Below are 19,196 nucleotides of genomic sequence, written 5' to 3' on the forward strand. Positions count from 1 at the left end.
GGCCAGGCAAACTAGTGTGTTTGCCCCGTAGTAGTTTTTGCCTTCCGTCCCTCTTTCTCTATAACAAGCCATCGAGAAAGAAAACGGCATTTAAAAACAACGTGGTTCATATATAGAGTAATGTGGTTAAGGATGCGGCCATCTTGTAAGGTCAAATTTGTTAATTACAGTGTACCGCCTCTGGTTCCAGAAGGATTATCAGCGATATTTAAACCATAAATCCTGAAAACGTATTGGTACATATTGTATTAAAACATCATTAAACGCCTTATTTAACAATTATGAAACTGAAGGTTGAAAAAGGATATGGAAATTCTTATAATGTTATGGAGAACATCACTGGTTGATTTTTAAACAATTTACTTCTGACATATAGCTACTTGATCTAATATACTCTTACAGACATCTATAATTCTGTGGTACAGGAAGATGCTTGTAGTGACGGTTAAATAACATAGAGAAATCTGCTTACTTGAATTCAAGTATTTATTGTGACAAACGAGCTTGGGGAAGATAAGGGGGAGTGGCAACGCAGAGTAGAAGGGAAGTCGGAATGCCAACATATGGAGTTGACGTCAGTTAAATACAACATGAGAATTCCACTATTAAGTGCTTGAAATAACCAATTAAATGTGAGCACGTGCAGTAAATAAACAGAACAACGAGACCTACAACATCTCCCTTTATAAAGAAGCGATTAATTCACTATATAATCCTCCAATGCTTTGGGTAACTTTGACATTCTACCAAAACTGGTGCAAGTAGCCTCCCAACCTTCATGACAAGTTAGTAACATCTTCATTTGCTGTGGTAAGCATGGGGACTTCTTTCCTGGACACAACATCACTCAGTTTCCTCAACCTCAACCCCTCACTCACCCTCACTCACCCTCACCCTCACCCTCACTCACCCTCACTCACCCTCACCCTCACCCTCACTCACCCTCACCCTCACTCACCCTCACTCTCACTCATCCTCACTCACCCTCACCCACCCTCAACCCCTCACCCTAACTCACCCTCACTCACCCTCAACCCCTCACCCTCACTCACCCTCAACACCTCACTCACACTCACCCACCCTCACCCTCACTCACCTTCAACACCTCACCCTCACTCACCCTCACTCTCACTCATCCTCACTCACCCTCACCCACCCTCAACCCCTCACCCTCACTCACCCTCACTCTCACTCATCCTCACTCACCCTCACCCACCCTCAACCCCTCACCCTCACTCACCCTCACCCACCCTCAACCCCTCACCCTAACTCACCCTCACTCACCCTCAACCCCTCACCCTCACTCACCCTCAACCCCTCACCCTCACTCACCCTCAACCCCTCACCCTCACCCACACTCACCCACACTCACCCTCACTCACCCTCACCCTCAACACCTCAGCCTCACCCTCACTCACCCTCAACCCCTCACCCTCACTCACCCTCACTCACCCTCAACCTCATGCTAAAGATTTACAAAAAAACCCATAAACAATTCTAAAAGCACTAACTCTAATGCTGCGAGACCTATTGCATTTCTAATGCTTGTTTTTTAATTCCCTTCCTTATAGCTGAAACCCGGAAATCCTTTTTTAACTCCCTAAAAGGTACAGATAACCCTTATATAAAACCCACTCCGAATTGGAAGACATTAGCCAGGAGAGCCGACATTGTTGAAAAACTTAAAAATGAATTACCAACTTTTGCCGATTGTACTTCTTCAGACTATCAAATCTTCTGTGATTGGATTGCTGGAGCGGGCAAGTTGCTTATACCAGCTAACAATGAGAACATGAAACCTAGGAATAAGAAAAAAAAATGCCCCGTGGTTTTCACCAGCTCTTAAGGCTGAGCTAGGCGAAGTGAAAACTCTAGAACGGAGGTGGCGTCGTAATTTCGACACAGCCGCACGTAACATCTATATAGCAGCTAGAAGGAAATATCATGTAGGATTAAAATTAGCAAAAAAATCCCATTACCTACAGGCCATTTCTTCAGCAGGCCAAGAGCAAAAAGCTATCTTTAGGATTGTTAAGGATTTTATCAAGCCCTCAGCTCTATCGCAAGAGATCCCTCCATCGCAAGATCTCTGTAACGCGATATCTGATTATTTTGATAACAAAATCCTAACTATCACTAATACCTTCCCATCAGAAACCACCATCACAACGGATGGCGAAAAGATAGCGAAGATGACTTCCCCCCTCCGCTTTGACGAGTTCGCCCCAGTCCCCCTGGAGGAAACTGCCAAAGCTATTTTAGCCATCAAATCAGGCTCCCCTTTTGATCCCTGTCCTCCTCCGGTGTTGCACCATCTAATAGAGATAGTTAATCCTATGATTAACAGTATCATCAATTCTTCTCTAGCAACAGCAAGTATCCCAGAGGATTGGAAACTTGCAGCTGTCAAGCCACTCCAAAAAAAGGCCCTGGCCGATCCTACTACCCTTTCCAACCTGCGCCCGATCTCTCTGCTACCCATCTTATCTAAGCTGACTGAAAAGTTTGTCAATAGTCAACTGACAAACTTTTTGGAGAAGAATAACGTTCTCCATCCCAATCAGTCAGGCTTCCGGTCAGAACACTCTACCGAATCAGCTTTACTATACTCTGCTGAAACTTTAAGAGCAGCAATGGATCGGGGAAAACAGGCTGTCCTTATCCTTCTTGACCTGTCGGCAGCCTTCGATACCGTGTCCCATAACATCTTACTGGACCGGTTGGCTGCCGCAGGTGTGGGAGGACAGGTGTTGGTTTGGTGTAGGAACTTCCTTACAAACAGACGCCAAATAACAGTGCTTGGCCCATATCAGTCTGAGGCTAAAAACGTCTGCTCAGGGGTGCCACAGGGCTCCAGTTTGAGCCCTGTCCTTTTCAATCTATATATGGCACCCCTGATGAACTTGATCGAGTCATTCAGGATCAGTTCTATTTCATACGCTGACGACACCCAACTGATTTTGGTGCTGGATAAGGAACAACCAGGTGCCGAGGAAGATCTTAGGAACTGTCTTGCAGCAACATTCAAATGGATGAATAACAACCATCTAAAGTGCAACGCCGGAAAAACGGAAATTTTACCCATAGGGATCAATAATCCTTTTTCCCCCACAGTATGCTGGCCATCGGATGCAGAAGCTCCACCTAACACAATTGCATCCACCCGTAACCTAGGCATAAAGTTTGACAACTGCCTATCCTTCAAACCTCAGGCTGTAGCAGTGGCAGGTATGTGCTTCCAAATTATTAAAGCACTTAGGAAATTTTTTGACCTCCTTCCTCTTTCGGCGAGGAAAACAGTCGCAGTGGCCTTAATAAATTCTAGGCTGGATTACTGCAATGGACTTTATGCTGGAGCAAACAAAATCGTGCTCCACAAATTGCAGATGATCCAAAACGCGGCTGCCCGCCTCGTACTGCGTCTGCCCCGTAGATCATCTGCCTCTGCAGGTCTAAATATCTTACATTGGCTGCCAATAGGAAAGAGAATTCTGTTTAAACTTCTCTTGATCACTTTTAGGGCCTTCCATCAACGTGGCCCGACCTATTTACGAAGGGGGTTCAAAAGATACTACCCAGCACGCTGCTTAAGATCCGCTAGCCAGAACTTACTTACCATTCCCCGCTTTAAACTGGCTACAAAGGGTGGCAAATCCATCTTTGTACTAGGAACCAAGGCCTGGAACAAACTCCCCCTTTCCTTGCGGTCTTTCTCCCAAGAAGCCCCTTTTAGGAAGGCATTGAAAACTTGGATTTTCTCCATGTCTGACACTCTGTGTAGAACCCTAGTGTAGTGGCTGTGTTTAAGAAACCTGGACTTCTTTCCCTATCCAACTCTTCCACCTGGGTTGTGTAAGCGCCAAGATACTCCTTGGAGTGGTAGCAGCGCTCTATAAATGCCCATTACATTTACATTTACATTTACGATAGCGATGCCTCTTCCTGTATGGCCGGTACGGTCCTTGCGAATGATCTTATAGCCTTCCGAGATGGCAATGGTGATGTCTGGGACTGATGTGGCGTTCATCCATGTTTCTGTTAGGAAGGCGACGTCCGGAGAGATGGTGTCTAGTAGATTCCAGAGGTCGATGGCGTGCCTGTGGACCGAGCGGGTGTTGAGCAGGATGCATTGTAGGTGGTTGGGGTCGGATATCTGTTGTGTGTACGTAGTTGAGGAGTTGTTCTTGGTGCCGTCGAACTTGCAGGAGTAGCAGGAGAAGGGTCCATGGAGGTGTCCGGGAGCGTCTTGGACGCAGTTGGGGAGTCGGCCGGGGTTAAGGGCTAGGAGGGTGGAGGCGTCGTAAGTAATGCGGGAGGGCTGGGCATTGCGAGGACCAGGGGCTCTGGCGCTGGGCGCGGACGGGCGTAGACGGCCTTACCTTTGGCGCACCTTCGGCGCGAATGGGGCGCGATCGCTGCGCGTGAACGCTGCACGCAAATACTCCTGTCATATAAGGTGGTGAGGGGGGGAGGGGCGAGGGCGGGTCAGCTGGGAAGGCGGGAGCGGGGTGGAGACTAGGGCAGGGCGACCAACAACAACAACAACAAAATGGCCGGCGGCCTTACAGGATCGATCAGCTGCACTGAACCTGCAGAAATCGATTGTAACTCCAGTGACACACAGCGCAAAGCGGCAAAAGGAAATGTGATGCCAGGCAGGCAGCAGCGGCCAGGGCAAGCGGCGGAGCGGCGCTGAATATTTAAATGAATGCAAAGCAGTAATTCTAAATAAGCAATAGTATACAGATTAGCGCGATGCAGACAAATCAAGGCAGTGTCAAGCAGCAATGCAGTGGCGGCCAAAGCGAGCAGCGGAGCTGCGCAACGATACCCAGCAGGGAGGCAAGGCGAGTCAGGGAGCAGCGTGGGGAGCGGCCGAGTCCGCAGGGAGCAGAACGGTCACAGCGCGTTAGGGTCAGAGTGCGGAGGTAGAGCTTAGTGGGAGGGCGGGTCAGCTGGGAAGGCGGGAGCGGGGTGGAGACTAGGGCAGGGCGACCAACAACAACAACAACAAAATGGCCGGCGGCCTTACAGGATCGATCAGCTGCACTGAACCTGCAGAAATCGATTGTAACCCCAGTGACACACAGCGCAAAGCGGCAAAAGGAAATGTGATGCCAACCAGGCAGCAGCGGCCAGGGCAAGCAGCGGAGCGGCGCTGAATATTTAAATGAATGCAAAGCAGTAATTCTAAATAAGCAATAGTATACAGATTAGTGCGATGCAGACAAATCAAGGCAGTGTCAAGCAGCAATGCAGTGGCGGCCAAAGCGAGCAGCGGAGCTGCGTAACGATACTGTAGGCGGGGTTACAGGGACGACCTTGACACCAGGTGTTGCGGGCAAAGAGGGTTTTATTTTTAAGGTGCTTTTATATACAAATGTCTTTCTCCTCCTCTGGGTCAGGCGGTCTCGGGGAAATGCGCTGGGATCCGTGGTTTTTGTTCCGTCAGTTTCTTGATGGTATGTGTGGACGCTCTAGCGGGACTCCGACCAGCTCCGTGACATGTAAGAGACCAGAGAGAGAGGGAGGCCGTTACTGTATGCTCTTCTCAGTTTATGCACCTTCAGGGACCGGGGTAGTGAGGACAGCCCTAGTGTACAGCAGTGCTCATAAGTCTTAGTGCAACGGTGATCGAAGGGCGGGATAGGAGGTGAGGTACAGGGACGGAAGCGGGTAGTGGAAGGGGGGGGTCGAAAACACGTTAGGGATGAAACAAACAAGGGCTTTTTACACTATTCTACACGTGAGCACTCCAGCTCCCCACCCAGGCTGCCCAAGGCCGCCGTACCTGTGACAGCCACACTCCTCCCTCGGGAGTGTGGCACGGCGGTTCACGGGGTCGTTGGCCTCCTGGCTCTCCTCTCTTCACCGGCTCCACCTCGCCTCCTCGATGTTCTTCAGGGGTCTTTTCTTCCTCGGTTCCGTCCTTCTCTCCGCTTGTCTCCGTCTCGACTTCCTCCTTCCGCTCCTCCGGGGTGTAAACACACCCTCCGTACATCACATCCTGGCCTTTGACCATTCCGGTAGTGCTGACGTCCACAGGGGGCGGGTCCTCCTTCTCGGAATCGAACGCCCAGTTAAAGGGGCCCCTGTGATCGCCGTCCACGCTGCTGTTGCACTGATCGTTCCTCCAGGGGTCAGTCTGTAACGAAGGAGGAGGTTCAGGGTCAGCGGGGCACGGATACCACCATTCCCCCGGGGTACGCTTTCCGACCTCACCCCCGTTACAGATACTCAGCAGGGAGGCAAGGCGAGTCAGGGAGCAGCGTGGGGAGCGGCCGAGTCCGCAGGGAGCATCTACATTTTATGTAAAAAACTGAGGATTGTCTTGCCATCATTGTCTCCAAATCGAACACCGGCAGCCTAGAGAACATTGCATTCTTTAGGTGTAATGAGAAGTCTTAAATTATGTTTGAGTAGTAGAAAAGACTTCAGAAATCACGTTGGTTATCCGTGGCTTCTGACACCGCAAACAAGGACATTCATTAACCAAGCAGACTCTGGCGAGATGAATTGCGTCTTGTATCGAAAAGTCTCATGCATTGATGAACACGCCATTGAAAAGAACAGTTAAAGCACATTCTAATATGGCAACAACAACAGTCTTTTTTGCTGGACTTTCTTCAAAAGACATTTGTAAAGCAGTGACAGGGAAGACATCACATGCTTTCATTAAGCATTACTGCATTGATGTTGATCCCAACAAGGATATAGCTGTAAGAAAGGCAGCACTCCGAAACCTATTTGCATAAGGTAGGCCTCATGCCCTCCAGCCACCTTGGTGGGTACTGCTGTGATGATCTGAATTCAAGCTTGTGAATTTATGAAAGACCCAATGCTGGAGAAGGAAAAAAGTTACTTACCTGTATCTCCTGTTCTCTAGCATTGACCTCTTTCATAGATTCACATGCGACCCACCCAATTGCCATGAGATTTGAAGAAATTGTCAAATGAGCAAATTATGAGGTAGAAACTCTGATAGTTGGAAGCTTCTGACAAGGAGCAGCAAGAGGGGGGTTGGGGGGAGGCTGCTCTTTGATTGGCTTTAGTTTGGATCACTTACAATTGTGGCTAGATTGCAGATAGTATTTGGAATGTAAAGGTTGCTGAGTATAAGGGTTATTCTTCTGTATGAACATTGTTACTGATTGTTCCAAGTCTGACTGGGAATAATGCAAGCATGTGAATCTATGAAAGATACTAGTACTGGAGAGCAGGAGTTAAAGGTAGGTAACTTCATTCCTTTGTGCCCCAAACCAAATGTATGACTCACTGAATAAAAGATTTTAACCAAAGTGTTGTAATCATCCACTCAATTCTGGCATAATATTAGGCAAGCATTGATATGATCTTCATATGTTTCCTATATAGGTCTCCTCCCTTATATTTCCTATACATTTATTCAAATGCATTTTCTTTTAACTAGAAATGCACACAAGCCAGAATAATTTTGTTGTTTCATTGCAGTTCAGTTTGCTCGACTATATTGTTTTATGTTTGTTTCAGTATAATCTCAAATCTTGTTTTTATAGTTATTTTTTCTAAACTGTAAACAAGGTTTCACTGAAACATATGTAGGTGAAAGGATATTAGAGCCTTCATATTGATTGTTTAAAAATCGTTCAAGGATGTCTGAAGGAGAGTATATAAGCCGAATGAGAATGTCAATAGGAGAGAGGAATCTTTGTTCGAAGGGACAGCATGCTGAGGGTTGCAAAGCCAAAAGCTGTAAATACCTTCTAATTTCTGAAGGCTAAAGGACGGCGCATCTAGCTCTAGATGGGCTTATGAGACACCTTAGCTGTTCAGGGCAGAGACAGAGGGCACACCATCTTCTTACAGAACACTACTTTTGTCGATATTCTTGTAGTCGATATTTTGTCAGTGATTCGGCACATGGATCCCATATTGCAGATATTCTGGCAGAGGTGATGAACCAAAGCAGGAACTCTGAAACATTGCATAATGAAGTGTGCTGTGATTTGGGCCTGCTGCAGATGTCTCTTTGCCACAAGAACTGAGGTGCAAGGCCAGACGGGGACCATCAACCAGCCCTGGCAATCTGCTAGACCGGCCCCAGTAGCGGGGTGGATTGCTAGTTAGAAGCATCGCTCCTGCTTTTGTTACAGGGGGCTGATATTCCAGCACTACTGAAAAACCGGCCCCAATGGGTCCAAAACCACACCCATGGATCCAATACCGGCCCCCACCCTTCCGTCCCTCCGGGAAAATGCCCTATGCCCGCTACTGCCATTCCGCCCTGCTGAGGTGACCGTGTAGTTGCAGGGGATGTTGACTCCCTCATGGAGTCGATTGCCTGGCACCAATCTGTGGGGTTCATCTCATAATTGTGCACATTCACAGCTTTGCACTGCCCAACTTATTCAACGTATGTGAGTGAGAAAAAGGCCATCGATGAAAGTAACACTGACTCCTTTTCAGTGCCAACATTAGCTTAGGGAGGGGATGGAGAACTGATGCAGAGGAACTCTAAATTACTGATTTAATGTTGCATTATTTACTTTTTTATTAACAAATGTTATTGCCACTACCTTGTTTGTTTTCGTAGTAACCAGGGTACATGTTGTGTACACTAGGGTCATATTTTTATTTGAATAAAGTTGTAGAAATATTCCTAATGTAAATTCTTGGGTTTGTCATTTCATAGTGAAAAGAGGATTGGAGTCACGAATAACAAATATGCTGTGAGTCTCACAGGACTGATCATTACCTAATACACACTTTTATTATGTAGTGCTCAGTGGGTTGGTTGAATTACAGTTCATTGGGTACTCTGTCTCATGATGGTAATTTGACGAAGTCTGCTCTGCCCCAGGGTCTAAAGATTTCAGAAAGCGTATCCACAATTGTGACCTAGATGGTCTTTGTTGGAGAACCAGTTATATAGTGAAGTAACCTGCACATTTGTAATTTTCCTTCAAAGGCAGCTTCTTTAACTACATGGCACTTGCTCAGGCTATTTTGTAATGGTGACAGTAGGCAATATTCCTCAAATCTCAGCATCCAAGTGTTAGTTGAACTAATGGGTAAATAAATCAGTCTATTTTTCACTGCTTATACCAAAAGTTCCTCAGAGTTCTTGTTTAAGTAAAATAAAAGACAAACACATTCTATGTAGTTGGTTATATAAAGTGGCCTACCACAGCCAGTAGTAGTTGTTCTGCGCGAAGTAGGAATGATCGCTATGCTTTTAATACTTTCACTTTTTTCTGTAGAGGATATTTATAAAGTGAGTGAATCCCAGTTGGAAGCTCAGCACGAACAACACAAATCATTGCTTGAAGAACTGGAAAGGCTTGAAAGAGATAAAGACAATGAACCGGTAAGTAAAGTGTTTTGAATCGTCTTTCCAATGTTTAGGTCTTAGTAGAATTATCACCAAAGTTATGGCTTCGGACTAACATAGGGCTTTAGCATCCAACTTATTAGTACTGCTTTCATTGTCCTAAGGAAGAGAGGCTGAACTGGACCCAGAGAAATATGAACCTGTGACTTTCAGGTTACACAATTCCCTGCAGTGTATGCCTCAGTCCACCAAATAATCGCACCAAATGAATAACAAAACAATTCACCACCACCCTCAATTTTATGGCAAAGAAGGCAGATTGTTTTACCCCATACCATAAATACATCTCCTTAGTCTTTCATTCAAGTCACTAAAGTAGAGACGTTTGTGAAATGATAGTTTGTACTTATGAAATAAGACTGCTAGGTTTGCAAAAACTTTATTTAAAGTACCTTTTTCATGTCCGCTGTAAACATGCACTTCCTACATCTTACCTAAAGATCATGTCTATTGGGGCAGGATCACTCCTGATAGAGACCGCAGGAATCCATTTATTTAAAATGGGTTACTGGAACACCTTTCCTTAAAAATAAACACACACATGAAATCCACACTGGAGTTTGAGGCTTCATTTACTCCTAGGCTAATGCAGAGTATATGAATAAATGTAGCTGCAGAAATTATAACGAATAGAATAAATGCAATACATGAAAAAGATCAAATTGGCAGAATGTTAGATTGCAATATTTAGATGAAACAGCAAACAAAACCAATATTCAGACTGTGAGAACTGATTAAATAATGAGAAAAATAGGAACGGAGTGGTTCATCTCTATCAGAACATGGTTTATTCATTTTATTTAAAAGGGTGAAAAGCTTCACTCACCTAGGGTGCTAGTCTTCATCATTGGGTTGCTCCTCACCTGGACTCCATTACTTGTAGTATGGATGGCCTCCATTGTATGCAAACCCTTCATGAAGGCCTTTTTTGCGAATATTAGTAATCCAAAGACGCATAAATAGACAAGGGGATCCACATGGAAAAATTTTTAAATTTCCTAGAGGTGAACCTTGAATAACTTTAATTGGGTTTCCGAGGATAAGATTAAAAACAGTAATATTGGAACATATAGCGAGGATAATCAATGGTCCACATTTCCAGTGGCCAACATGTTTCAGCTGACCGTTCAAGCCTCCTGAAAGGTCAGCAGCTTTCTTCAGGACTTGGACCCCTATTTTATGCTGTCCTTATCCTAACATGAAGAGAATGGAACTCGCACAGCAGGTAAATCTAAAAAGTTGTAGATTTGTAATGTTCTGTAGTGTGCTCAAAAAGGTAACACTGTCTGGCCAAACAGTGAAAAGATCTGTGAGAACTTTTCACGTTCCGTTTCTCATTATCTTGCCCGCTACAAGATGGCGACCACCTACAGGCTTTACTCTGTTAGTCCTTCTTCTGTCTTGATCACCCTGTACACCCTTATACGCCCGCGTAGTTGTGGGCTCGGTTCACCTTTCTGATGCGGAACTCCACGGAGTTCTAACGAAGTTCTGACACTGTAAGTACCCTTTCGGGACTTCATAGTTTGAATCGTCACATTTCACGATTGAGTGGGGGTCTGTTGTTTGTTTCACACTGCTAACACGCAATAATGTTTTTTAGACACTGGGGGGGTTACTTTCACTGGGTGACCTCTCGTCAGCTTGGGATTCATCGGCGTCAGTTATCAACTCAGATCTTTTGTTATTTCACGGGCTAGTCCACATTTTCCGTATCTTCGATTCACTTCTTTACGGTTACAGCACCGTCTTTTCTTTACCTTAACTGTCTGATTACTTTTCGTTTGATTGGAGACCTGTTAATCGCTTCTGTTTTAATGTGAAGATGAGGTTATGTAACTGATACGTAGATTTTTGTGTTTGCTTGTAGAGTAACCCCCTGAGGAAGGGCGGTGCCCGAAATGCATCGGGATTTGCTAACATGTGTCACATCGCATTATTCATCCAGAATCTTTTGAACATCGTGATGCCACTTAAACTATGAATTTGCAATAAGTTTAATAAATTTCACATGTTGGATGAACTATATGGTACTTTTGGAATGAACTTTTTGGAATGAACTTATGTTGATCCACAGATATATGGAATAAGACCGTCTGAGTCCCCCGAAGTTGTGCTCAGAGGTGCCCCTCCCCAAGTGGAGGAGCCTTGTATTAGTTCTCACTTATCCTAACATGCTCTATTTACATTAGTAAAGGAACAGTGTAAAGTGCTATGCTAAAGTCACGCACCACTCTTTCTCACAATCTTGAAGGGTTGCTTTGGTTATTGCATTATTTGTAGGAAGGGTCCTCTTCAGATAGTCTGTTCCTCTCATTTCCTCATTGTTCAATAAATATTTGGATACCCTTAGTCAGTGATGTTATCCTTTTTTTCCTAGCCTCAAGCCAATATCTACTTCAGAACCAAAATAGCATGAATAGTATTCCCCAAATAGCCTGGCACAAACATTACTGTTTATAAGTCAATGCTCTTTCAGTCTGTGTGGGAAGCAAGGTCACTCTTTGGTGTGTTGCAGTTCTTTCTAGAACCAGATATCTAGCCAGCCACTGTCGTCCGCAAGCTCTAATATACAATTTTCACATGGAAAGTTTATAAATGTGATACTTCCTCATAGAATGCTGAAATTTTCATTCTAGCTACAATGTGTGTCTATATATCCTATATAAGTTTACTCAACTTTTTTATCAGAAAAATTTGTCTTGTGATTTGCGATGTAAGTTCCGAAAACAAATGTGGGAATTCTCTTGAACATTTGTCTAAAACTATTGTTTCTTTCTCAATATCATACTACACGAATATAAATAATATATTGTAGTGACGCATTAGCAACCGTTAAAGAAGCATAATTGTACTGTGAATACGTATGAATGAAACAGCAAAAATAATATGCACGCTATTCTTGAATGATGTGCATACGAACAAATGACTGAACGCAGTGAGGATTGAAAAAGCAGGAAAAGGATAAAGCACATGTCGAAAAGAACATGGATGGAGCATGACAACGGGCCAATTCTTTTGATACTCCCATGCACTGTATGCAGATGTTTATTTCTTTTAACTTTGAGAGATGTCTTGTTTATAATACTCTATTTTGTATTTCTACCCACACCATCTTTTGTTACAATCCCACTTGATTTTGACCAACTTCTTCCTGTCTTGGTATGTGCCAATTAGATAAGTAACTCTCCTGTCTCAGTACTGTTTTTGAAATTCAAGAGGAATCGTTTTGTTGTGATCAGTGTTCTCTGTTCAGAATATTTTTATTCAAACATGTCATAGATAACATACATGATTCAGAAAGAGATAACAGACTAGGCATGCTTTGCTCCTTCATTTTGCATTCATAATTACATATTTAGTCCTCAAGAGGGAGTCGGCAATAACTGAGGGCAAAACGTGTTCTGCCATGTCCTTGTGAGCTTCCTTTCCATCAAAGAAGGAAGGGTGACTGGTGATTAAACAGCTGGGCCCTAAGGCAATTGTGGGAAGTTTATGGATAATGGAGGCCTCTATGGATGAAGTGTAGTTTCTTAAATTCAACACATTCTTTGGTTGACAGCCAGTGAAGTGATCTATAAGGTCTGTGTCCTTCTGTCCAAGAGTGGCAGGAGTGACCTGCTTTTATTTCTCTGGAGCTTTGTACTGGCTGTCAGGCCTAACGAGATTTCATTACAATAGTGGATCTTTGTGAAGACCATTGGTAGAACATGGGTAGCAGAGAAAGGATTCTATAGAGCATGCATAGCTGGTAAGTGGTGTTTGTTGTGAGGATCATAACATGCATAATTTGGGCGAAAGTTGTGCAAAATACATTTTGCTAAATTGTACACGAGTAAACCTTCTGACAGACATTTCGCATGAGTTTGAATTTGAATCTGGCCCTGGCTAAATTCATGCACAATCCCTTTGAGGCCATCGTCTTCTAGACATGAGCCTTCTCTCTTGAGTAACTTAATTTCTAGTTGCTATTACTACTATCCACTTCAAGCCACTGTACCTCTGAACACTGTGTTTCCGTCGGGGGATTTGTGATGCCTGTGATTCATCCCAGTATCTTTTCCCAGGCACAGATTGATGTCTGGCATGCTCTCTGCTTCACTAAGCTGAAACCCACCAACTGAGAGAGATGCTGGTAAGGCCATCTTTTCCAAACATTTCACCTCCTGCAATGTCGATTACTGCTCATTGCATCCGAATCCTCCTTCCGGTGTCCCAGCTCGCTGCACCAGAATTAGGGTGACTTCAGTGCCTTTTCCCCCGACGGTTGTTTGCAGAATGGTTTGTAGGGTTGTTACCACTGGCTACACCACAATAATTCTTTGGTCTCTTTGCCTTCCTTCTCAAGCAATGCACACTTGGCCTGTGGCTCGGCAGTGCCCGTTTGTGTAGGAATAATCTTAATGCTCCATTTCTTTGAAAATGAGAGTGAGCCAGGATGTAAGAATAGAATTAGGTTACCTTTAGGACGCCTCCTTATCCTAGTAGGTCTTGACCATTGCCAGCTCTCTTCCACCCTCAGTTAGTCTCATTTTAACAGATGAGAGTGGTTAGTGGTTGAGCCATCCTTCATAAGGGAAGAAGGATGTGAGGATCACATACCTGGCATCAGGTGGGCAGACTCTGTTTGCAGCTGTTGAAGCAGGGTCTGTTCCTGACAGTATCTGGCATGGCAGCCACCTATGGAATAGTAGAGAGCATATGCACTAGGAGTAACTGGGCCAACCTAAAAGTAACTTTATCTTTTTTCCATTACAGGATCGTTTGGCTGCCATGAAAAAGCAGAAAGCTTCACTTGAAAAAGACATCTACACATATGAGACTTACTTGGCAGAGTTGCGGTCCCGTTTGTCTAATTTGGAGCAGAAAGCGGAGTGTATCTCTAAAGATGTAGAGGCTGCGGGTAAGTAGGATTACTTCTTATATTTTAGAACTGAGCAGACCTTTTTTTAACCATGATGGCATAACGTATAAATGAGTGCAATTACTTTGTTCCGCTTTAATATGCAGCATAAAACATTGTAAAGTTTTTGACTTTGAAGACATGATGTAGTATAGAAATATGTGGATTGTGTCAGCACTACTGAGTAACTTTAAGGTAAACCTAGAAGAACATATTATTTTTAATATATTTTTATTGATCCAATACTGGAATACATGTGACAATATTCAACAGGGCATTTTAGAAATAGTATAGACCATTTTAAATTTTCTTCTGATTTAGTGATCTGTACAAATAACACCGAGTTCAACACCCTCCTCCCTACACCTTATACCACACATTCCACCATGTAACACGGTCCCATATCATTAGAGAGCGTGCAGTCTTAAGTTGTAGCCTCAGCAACCCATTTGCATAGTTGCATTGCTTCCCGGTAGCAGAGATGCAATACGCACCAACTTTAGTCCAGATCAGTAAGAGGTCCACAGCAGTAGGGAGTCCTCAGCAGTAGGGAGTCCTCAGCAGCTCCCCTTGCTGCCAGTAGTGCTTCCTACCTGCCTCCATACTCTGGACTGCTGGACCGCTGATAGGGCTACTCCTGCCCTTGGCTAAACAGTCCCTAGCAGCCAACTTGCCATCCAGCTATTGGTTCCTCAGGAGTTGCTTCTTTTCAAATATCTGCTTTTCCCATTTTTCGCCACCTGTTTCCCAACCCGCCTACCTCCCCAGCGACACTTCACCCTCACAGGACCTACATAATGGAGGCTGCAACGCATCTACGCCGCCGCTGCTGCTCCAAATGCAAGCCCGTCTGCTCCTGGATAGCACCCAGCGCCAGGAACCCTGGTCCTCTGGACACTCGCATGTACTAGTCTACAGATCTTCAACTGCTGGCTGGTATCCCCAGCTCCATAGCAGGACCATTCACCTGCCCCAGCTGTCTCTTCACCTGCAACCCAGGACAACCTACCCACACAGAAACCCGTCCCATGCCAACCCGCAGACCGACACCACCCCGGAACTACTTTCATGCTTCCTGATTAACGCCAGATCGCTCTGCAAACACACCACAGAAGTCTAGGACACCATCTTCACCCTCACCCTCATCATTGAGACCTGACCTTTATTTTGCCTCTTTCTGCTTGATTTTAACCTCTATTTTGCCTCATTCTGCACAATTCTGGCCTTTATTTTTCCTCGTTCTGCTCGATTCTGACCTATTTTTATAAAAAATAATGAAATAAAACTTATACCTTTTGAAAGAAAGTAATGTATTGTTGAGCTTTTGTCACCTATATCATATAATGAATTTGAGACATATTGGCATTTAGATCGTGTGGCCGGTAAGGGAAATCTGTTCTTCTCCTTTTGTGTGTTATTTCATTCCCCTCCTTTCCCTGGCCTGATTAAATCTTGAGGGGGTCCTATCATTTCTGCTATGTCTTGGTGTTAGATGCAGAGAAGGCTTTTGATAGGATGAAAGGCTGAGTGTACCTTCTGGGATTTGGCCTGTGACCATGAGGTCAAACACCGGCCCCTTTAGAGGACGTATTAGTCCACCAAGCCACCATACCTGGCTTACAATCTGCTATACTTTCCACAAAAGGATGAGTTACTAATTCTTCGCTCTCTGGAGCAATCACTCCAAGCCATGTTGTCAGATGCCAAAGCCAACATAAGGAGCTGGGAGCCAAGTCAATCCTCAGTAGATCTGAGGGGATCAGCCCAGAAGCACACTTTCTGTACAGTGTTTAGTGTTTTTTATGCTAAATACCTGATTGAAGGGGAGACATCCAATTAATGTGCAGGTGCAGTTGGAGTTGTTTGACCAGATTTTATTTTCCAAGATCTTTGTAAAGACAGGCAGCTTCCCGTGGCTCTTCCCCAGGGATTACTAAAACGAGCTTTTCCAAACCGGCTAATATCTTATCTTTATGCACACTGACAGGGTGAGTCGCAGCGCTAGGAAACCCGCAGGGTGGCAGTTTTGCGCTATATAAGTCCAAGTTACATTACAGGTTGGTGGTTGGACTGCACTAAATATAGTTTTTGTGTGTAATCTGAGATGGCACTGCCAATGATGAAGTCCATAAGCTGACGGATAGCAGAATTAGAAGGCCTGCTCTCTGGAGCCTTGCTGGTGGTGGATGCAGGTGGAGTCGGGTGGTTTGAGGGCCCATAGTATGGAATCAACCTCTTCCGCATGGTAGGTTGAAAGGACACTGCCATCCATAAGCACCCCTGACTGGCCATTGAGTCATCTTGGACAGTCCAAGGCGCATGATATTTATTTTTTTCAACAAATAATTGACTTAGTTCTTCAAAAGAGCTGAAGAGAACGGACCACCCGTAAGTAACCTTAATGACCCTAAGTTACTGATGTTTCTAATTGGAATAGCCTTCGAGATTGACCCTCCTCCTTGTATGTATCTGTGTATGGGTGTTTATGTAGGACAGACCAATGTTAGGAAGCAACGGAGTGCTGTACATTACTTGAGAAAAGATCTACAAGATCGTAAAAATGAAATGGGTATTACATACATACGATTCACACCTTACAGTCCACATTTTTATGCACAGGGTGATTAAGTGGCTTGCCCAAAAGCACTGAGGCTGGCATTCAGACCCATTTCCTCAGGTTCCCAAACCGGCAGCTGTTGCAACCAAACCACATCTTTCCTAATTCCCCATCCAAGAAACTTTGTTTCGCTTCTTTGATGGCAGCTTTTTATTGTTTCATAAGCGAGCAGTGGTCATTTGCTATCTTGGCTTTGGGGTTTTCTCCATTTAGGCTCATCTCTACGTCCAGCCAGTTTCTTGACATTTAGCTTGTTGTCAAACCAGACTGCATGATGTGACTGAACTCTGGATTTGGTCAGTTTATAGGTGAGAGACAGCTTTACTTGTAGGAAGAAAGATGATGAAATATCATATTGCAAGTGTCAGTATGAAAGAAGATGGTGAAATCTAGAGCTAATATCCGTTAGGCCAAAGAAGAAATCTTAATATTGAGACCGGTTATGAATCTGGATCTTCAGGAATCCTTCTGGGCCGAATAAGGAAGAGGAGAAACTTGAAAGCCAATCAAAACGTTGTCTGACCAAACAGGCAGATGTTTTATGTCCGTTTCCATATTCTGAATGAACCCTGCATCAACCTTGTGCCGTTTGCTGTGGGTTAAACGCATTTCTCTAAGAGATGTGGTTAAACCATAAGAAAGATTAATCCCAATGGATATCAAGGTATATGTTCAAATCTACTAGTACAAAGGTTGAGGAGGATTAGAAGAATGTTAAGGAGAGAGAGGTTGCACTCATACTAACAAATAAGAGTTTCGAGATGAGAGTAGCATTATACCATTTAAATATAGAGATTGGGAAAATAAGGTGTCCCTATATGCGGACGATATCATGATAATTACAAAAGACATCAGCTCTGCATTTCCATCTGCCATAAAACTAGCACTGGAATTTGGTAAGATCTCCGGGTATGAAGTAAATGCCTCCAAGACCGAGGTCATGGAATGGAACAGTATAACAACAGGGCTTCCAGTGCAACTCTGTAGCAGTATGAGGTACTTGGGTATAAGAATTGTTAAATACATAAACCTAATTGCTTCTACAAACTTTAACTTAGTTGCCAAGGAATGTAGGAAGTTAATGGGCTCTTGGAGTCATCTCCCTTTAACGCTTTTGGGTCGCTCAAATCTAGTGAAAATGACTATTTTACCTAAGTTAACTTTTATTTTTAATAGTATCCCCCTATTTTTTGAAACCTCACTAATAGCGAAGATGCAATCTGATATATCTTCTTTTATATGGAAGAAGAAAAGTGTAAGAATTGCATGGAAGAAATTAAGGCGGCGCAGGGAGAAGGGGGGATTGGCAGGCCCGGACCTTCAGATCTATGCCTGGGCTTTTCAGATGTCGCATGCCCGAATGCTCTTAAACACTCTATCAGATCATGGCATAGGATTAATGTTTAAAGCATTACTACAGTATGAAGGGATAGGGCAGAAGGGGTTTCTTTTTAAGTTTGGAGACCCCAAATTTTTCAAAAAAATCAAATTGAAGGTGTTGTCAGGCCTAGCAAAAACCTGGTATAATCTCAGAGTTGCTACCAAAATAGGATATTACTCAAACCGTTCTCCCATATGGGACCTTCCTGCTTCTCTTGGTTGGGCTAACGATGTATTAACATATCCACTAAAAGATGCTAACATCTCAACCTGGGGTGACCTGTTTGTAGAAGGGGTTATGCTATCCTGGGAACATTTAGTAAGTAAAGTGGGCCCCAATCTTTCTAGACTGAAGTACTTACAAATTTCAAGCTGGGCACAAGCACTATCCTCTCGGACATCTCGCCGCGTCCATTTGCCCATTGGTGGCAGCAGTTATTTGGAATCTTCTCTGTTAGATAAGACATCTGTACCAAAGGAGGTTTCTTTCTTCTATAATTTAATCTTGGAGGAAATAGACGGTGAATTCCATCTCCTGGATCAACTTTGGGGTTCCCTGTTGCCATCTGTTAATTTACATGAACTATGGATAACATCTTGCAAAGTTCTCTGGGACTTAGTGAAACCGGCTTGGCTTCGTAGAAATCATCTTTTCACTATGCATAGGGCATATTATTCCCCACAAAGATTGTCTAAATTTACAAGAGCGGAGCCGGTTGCGTGTGCTCGATGTGGCCTAGTGGGGGCTTCAGACACACATATGTTCTATGAATGCCCACAGTTAACATCATATTGGCAATCAATAGGTAACAAATTAACATCTCTTACAGGCTCCACCGTTGTAATAGATCTCCGGTTGGTAATATTTGGAGTTAAGGAGCAGAAACGCAGCCCTAATAATAACCTATTGTTTTATTCCATGTTGT

At 44.1% G+C, this 19,196-nt stretch overlaps 1 protein-coding gene across 3 annotated transcripts in view; it reads left to right on the forward strand.

The window, feature by feature from the left end:
• NDC80 (NDC80 kinetochore complex component) overlaps positions 1–19,196 on the forward strand; it is a 288,742-nt gene that overhangs the window by 223,445 nt on the left and 46,101 nt on the right. For all 3 annotated transcript variants that reach the window (XM_086935612.1, XM_086935611.1, XM_086935613.1), the window contains exons 9-10: positions 9,240–9,346; positions 14,129–14,273. In XM_086935612.1, coding sequence (XP_086791738.1) covers positions 9,240–9,346; positions 14,129–14,273 — 252 coding nt within the window. The remainder of the gene's footprint in view (positions 1–9,239; positions 9,347–14,128; positions 14,274–19,196) is intronic.

The sequence above is a fragment of the Lissotriton vulgaris genome, chromosome 8 (assembly GCF_964263255.1).
Source record: "Lissotriton vulgaris chromosome 8, aLisVul1.2, whole genome shotgun sequence".
Taxonomy (NCBI): Eukaryota; Metazoa; Chordata; class Amphibia; order Caudata; family Salamandridae; genus Lissotriton; species Lissotriton vulgaris.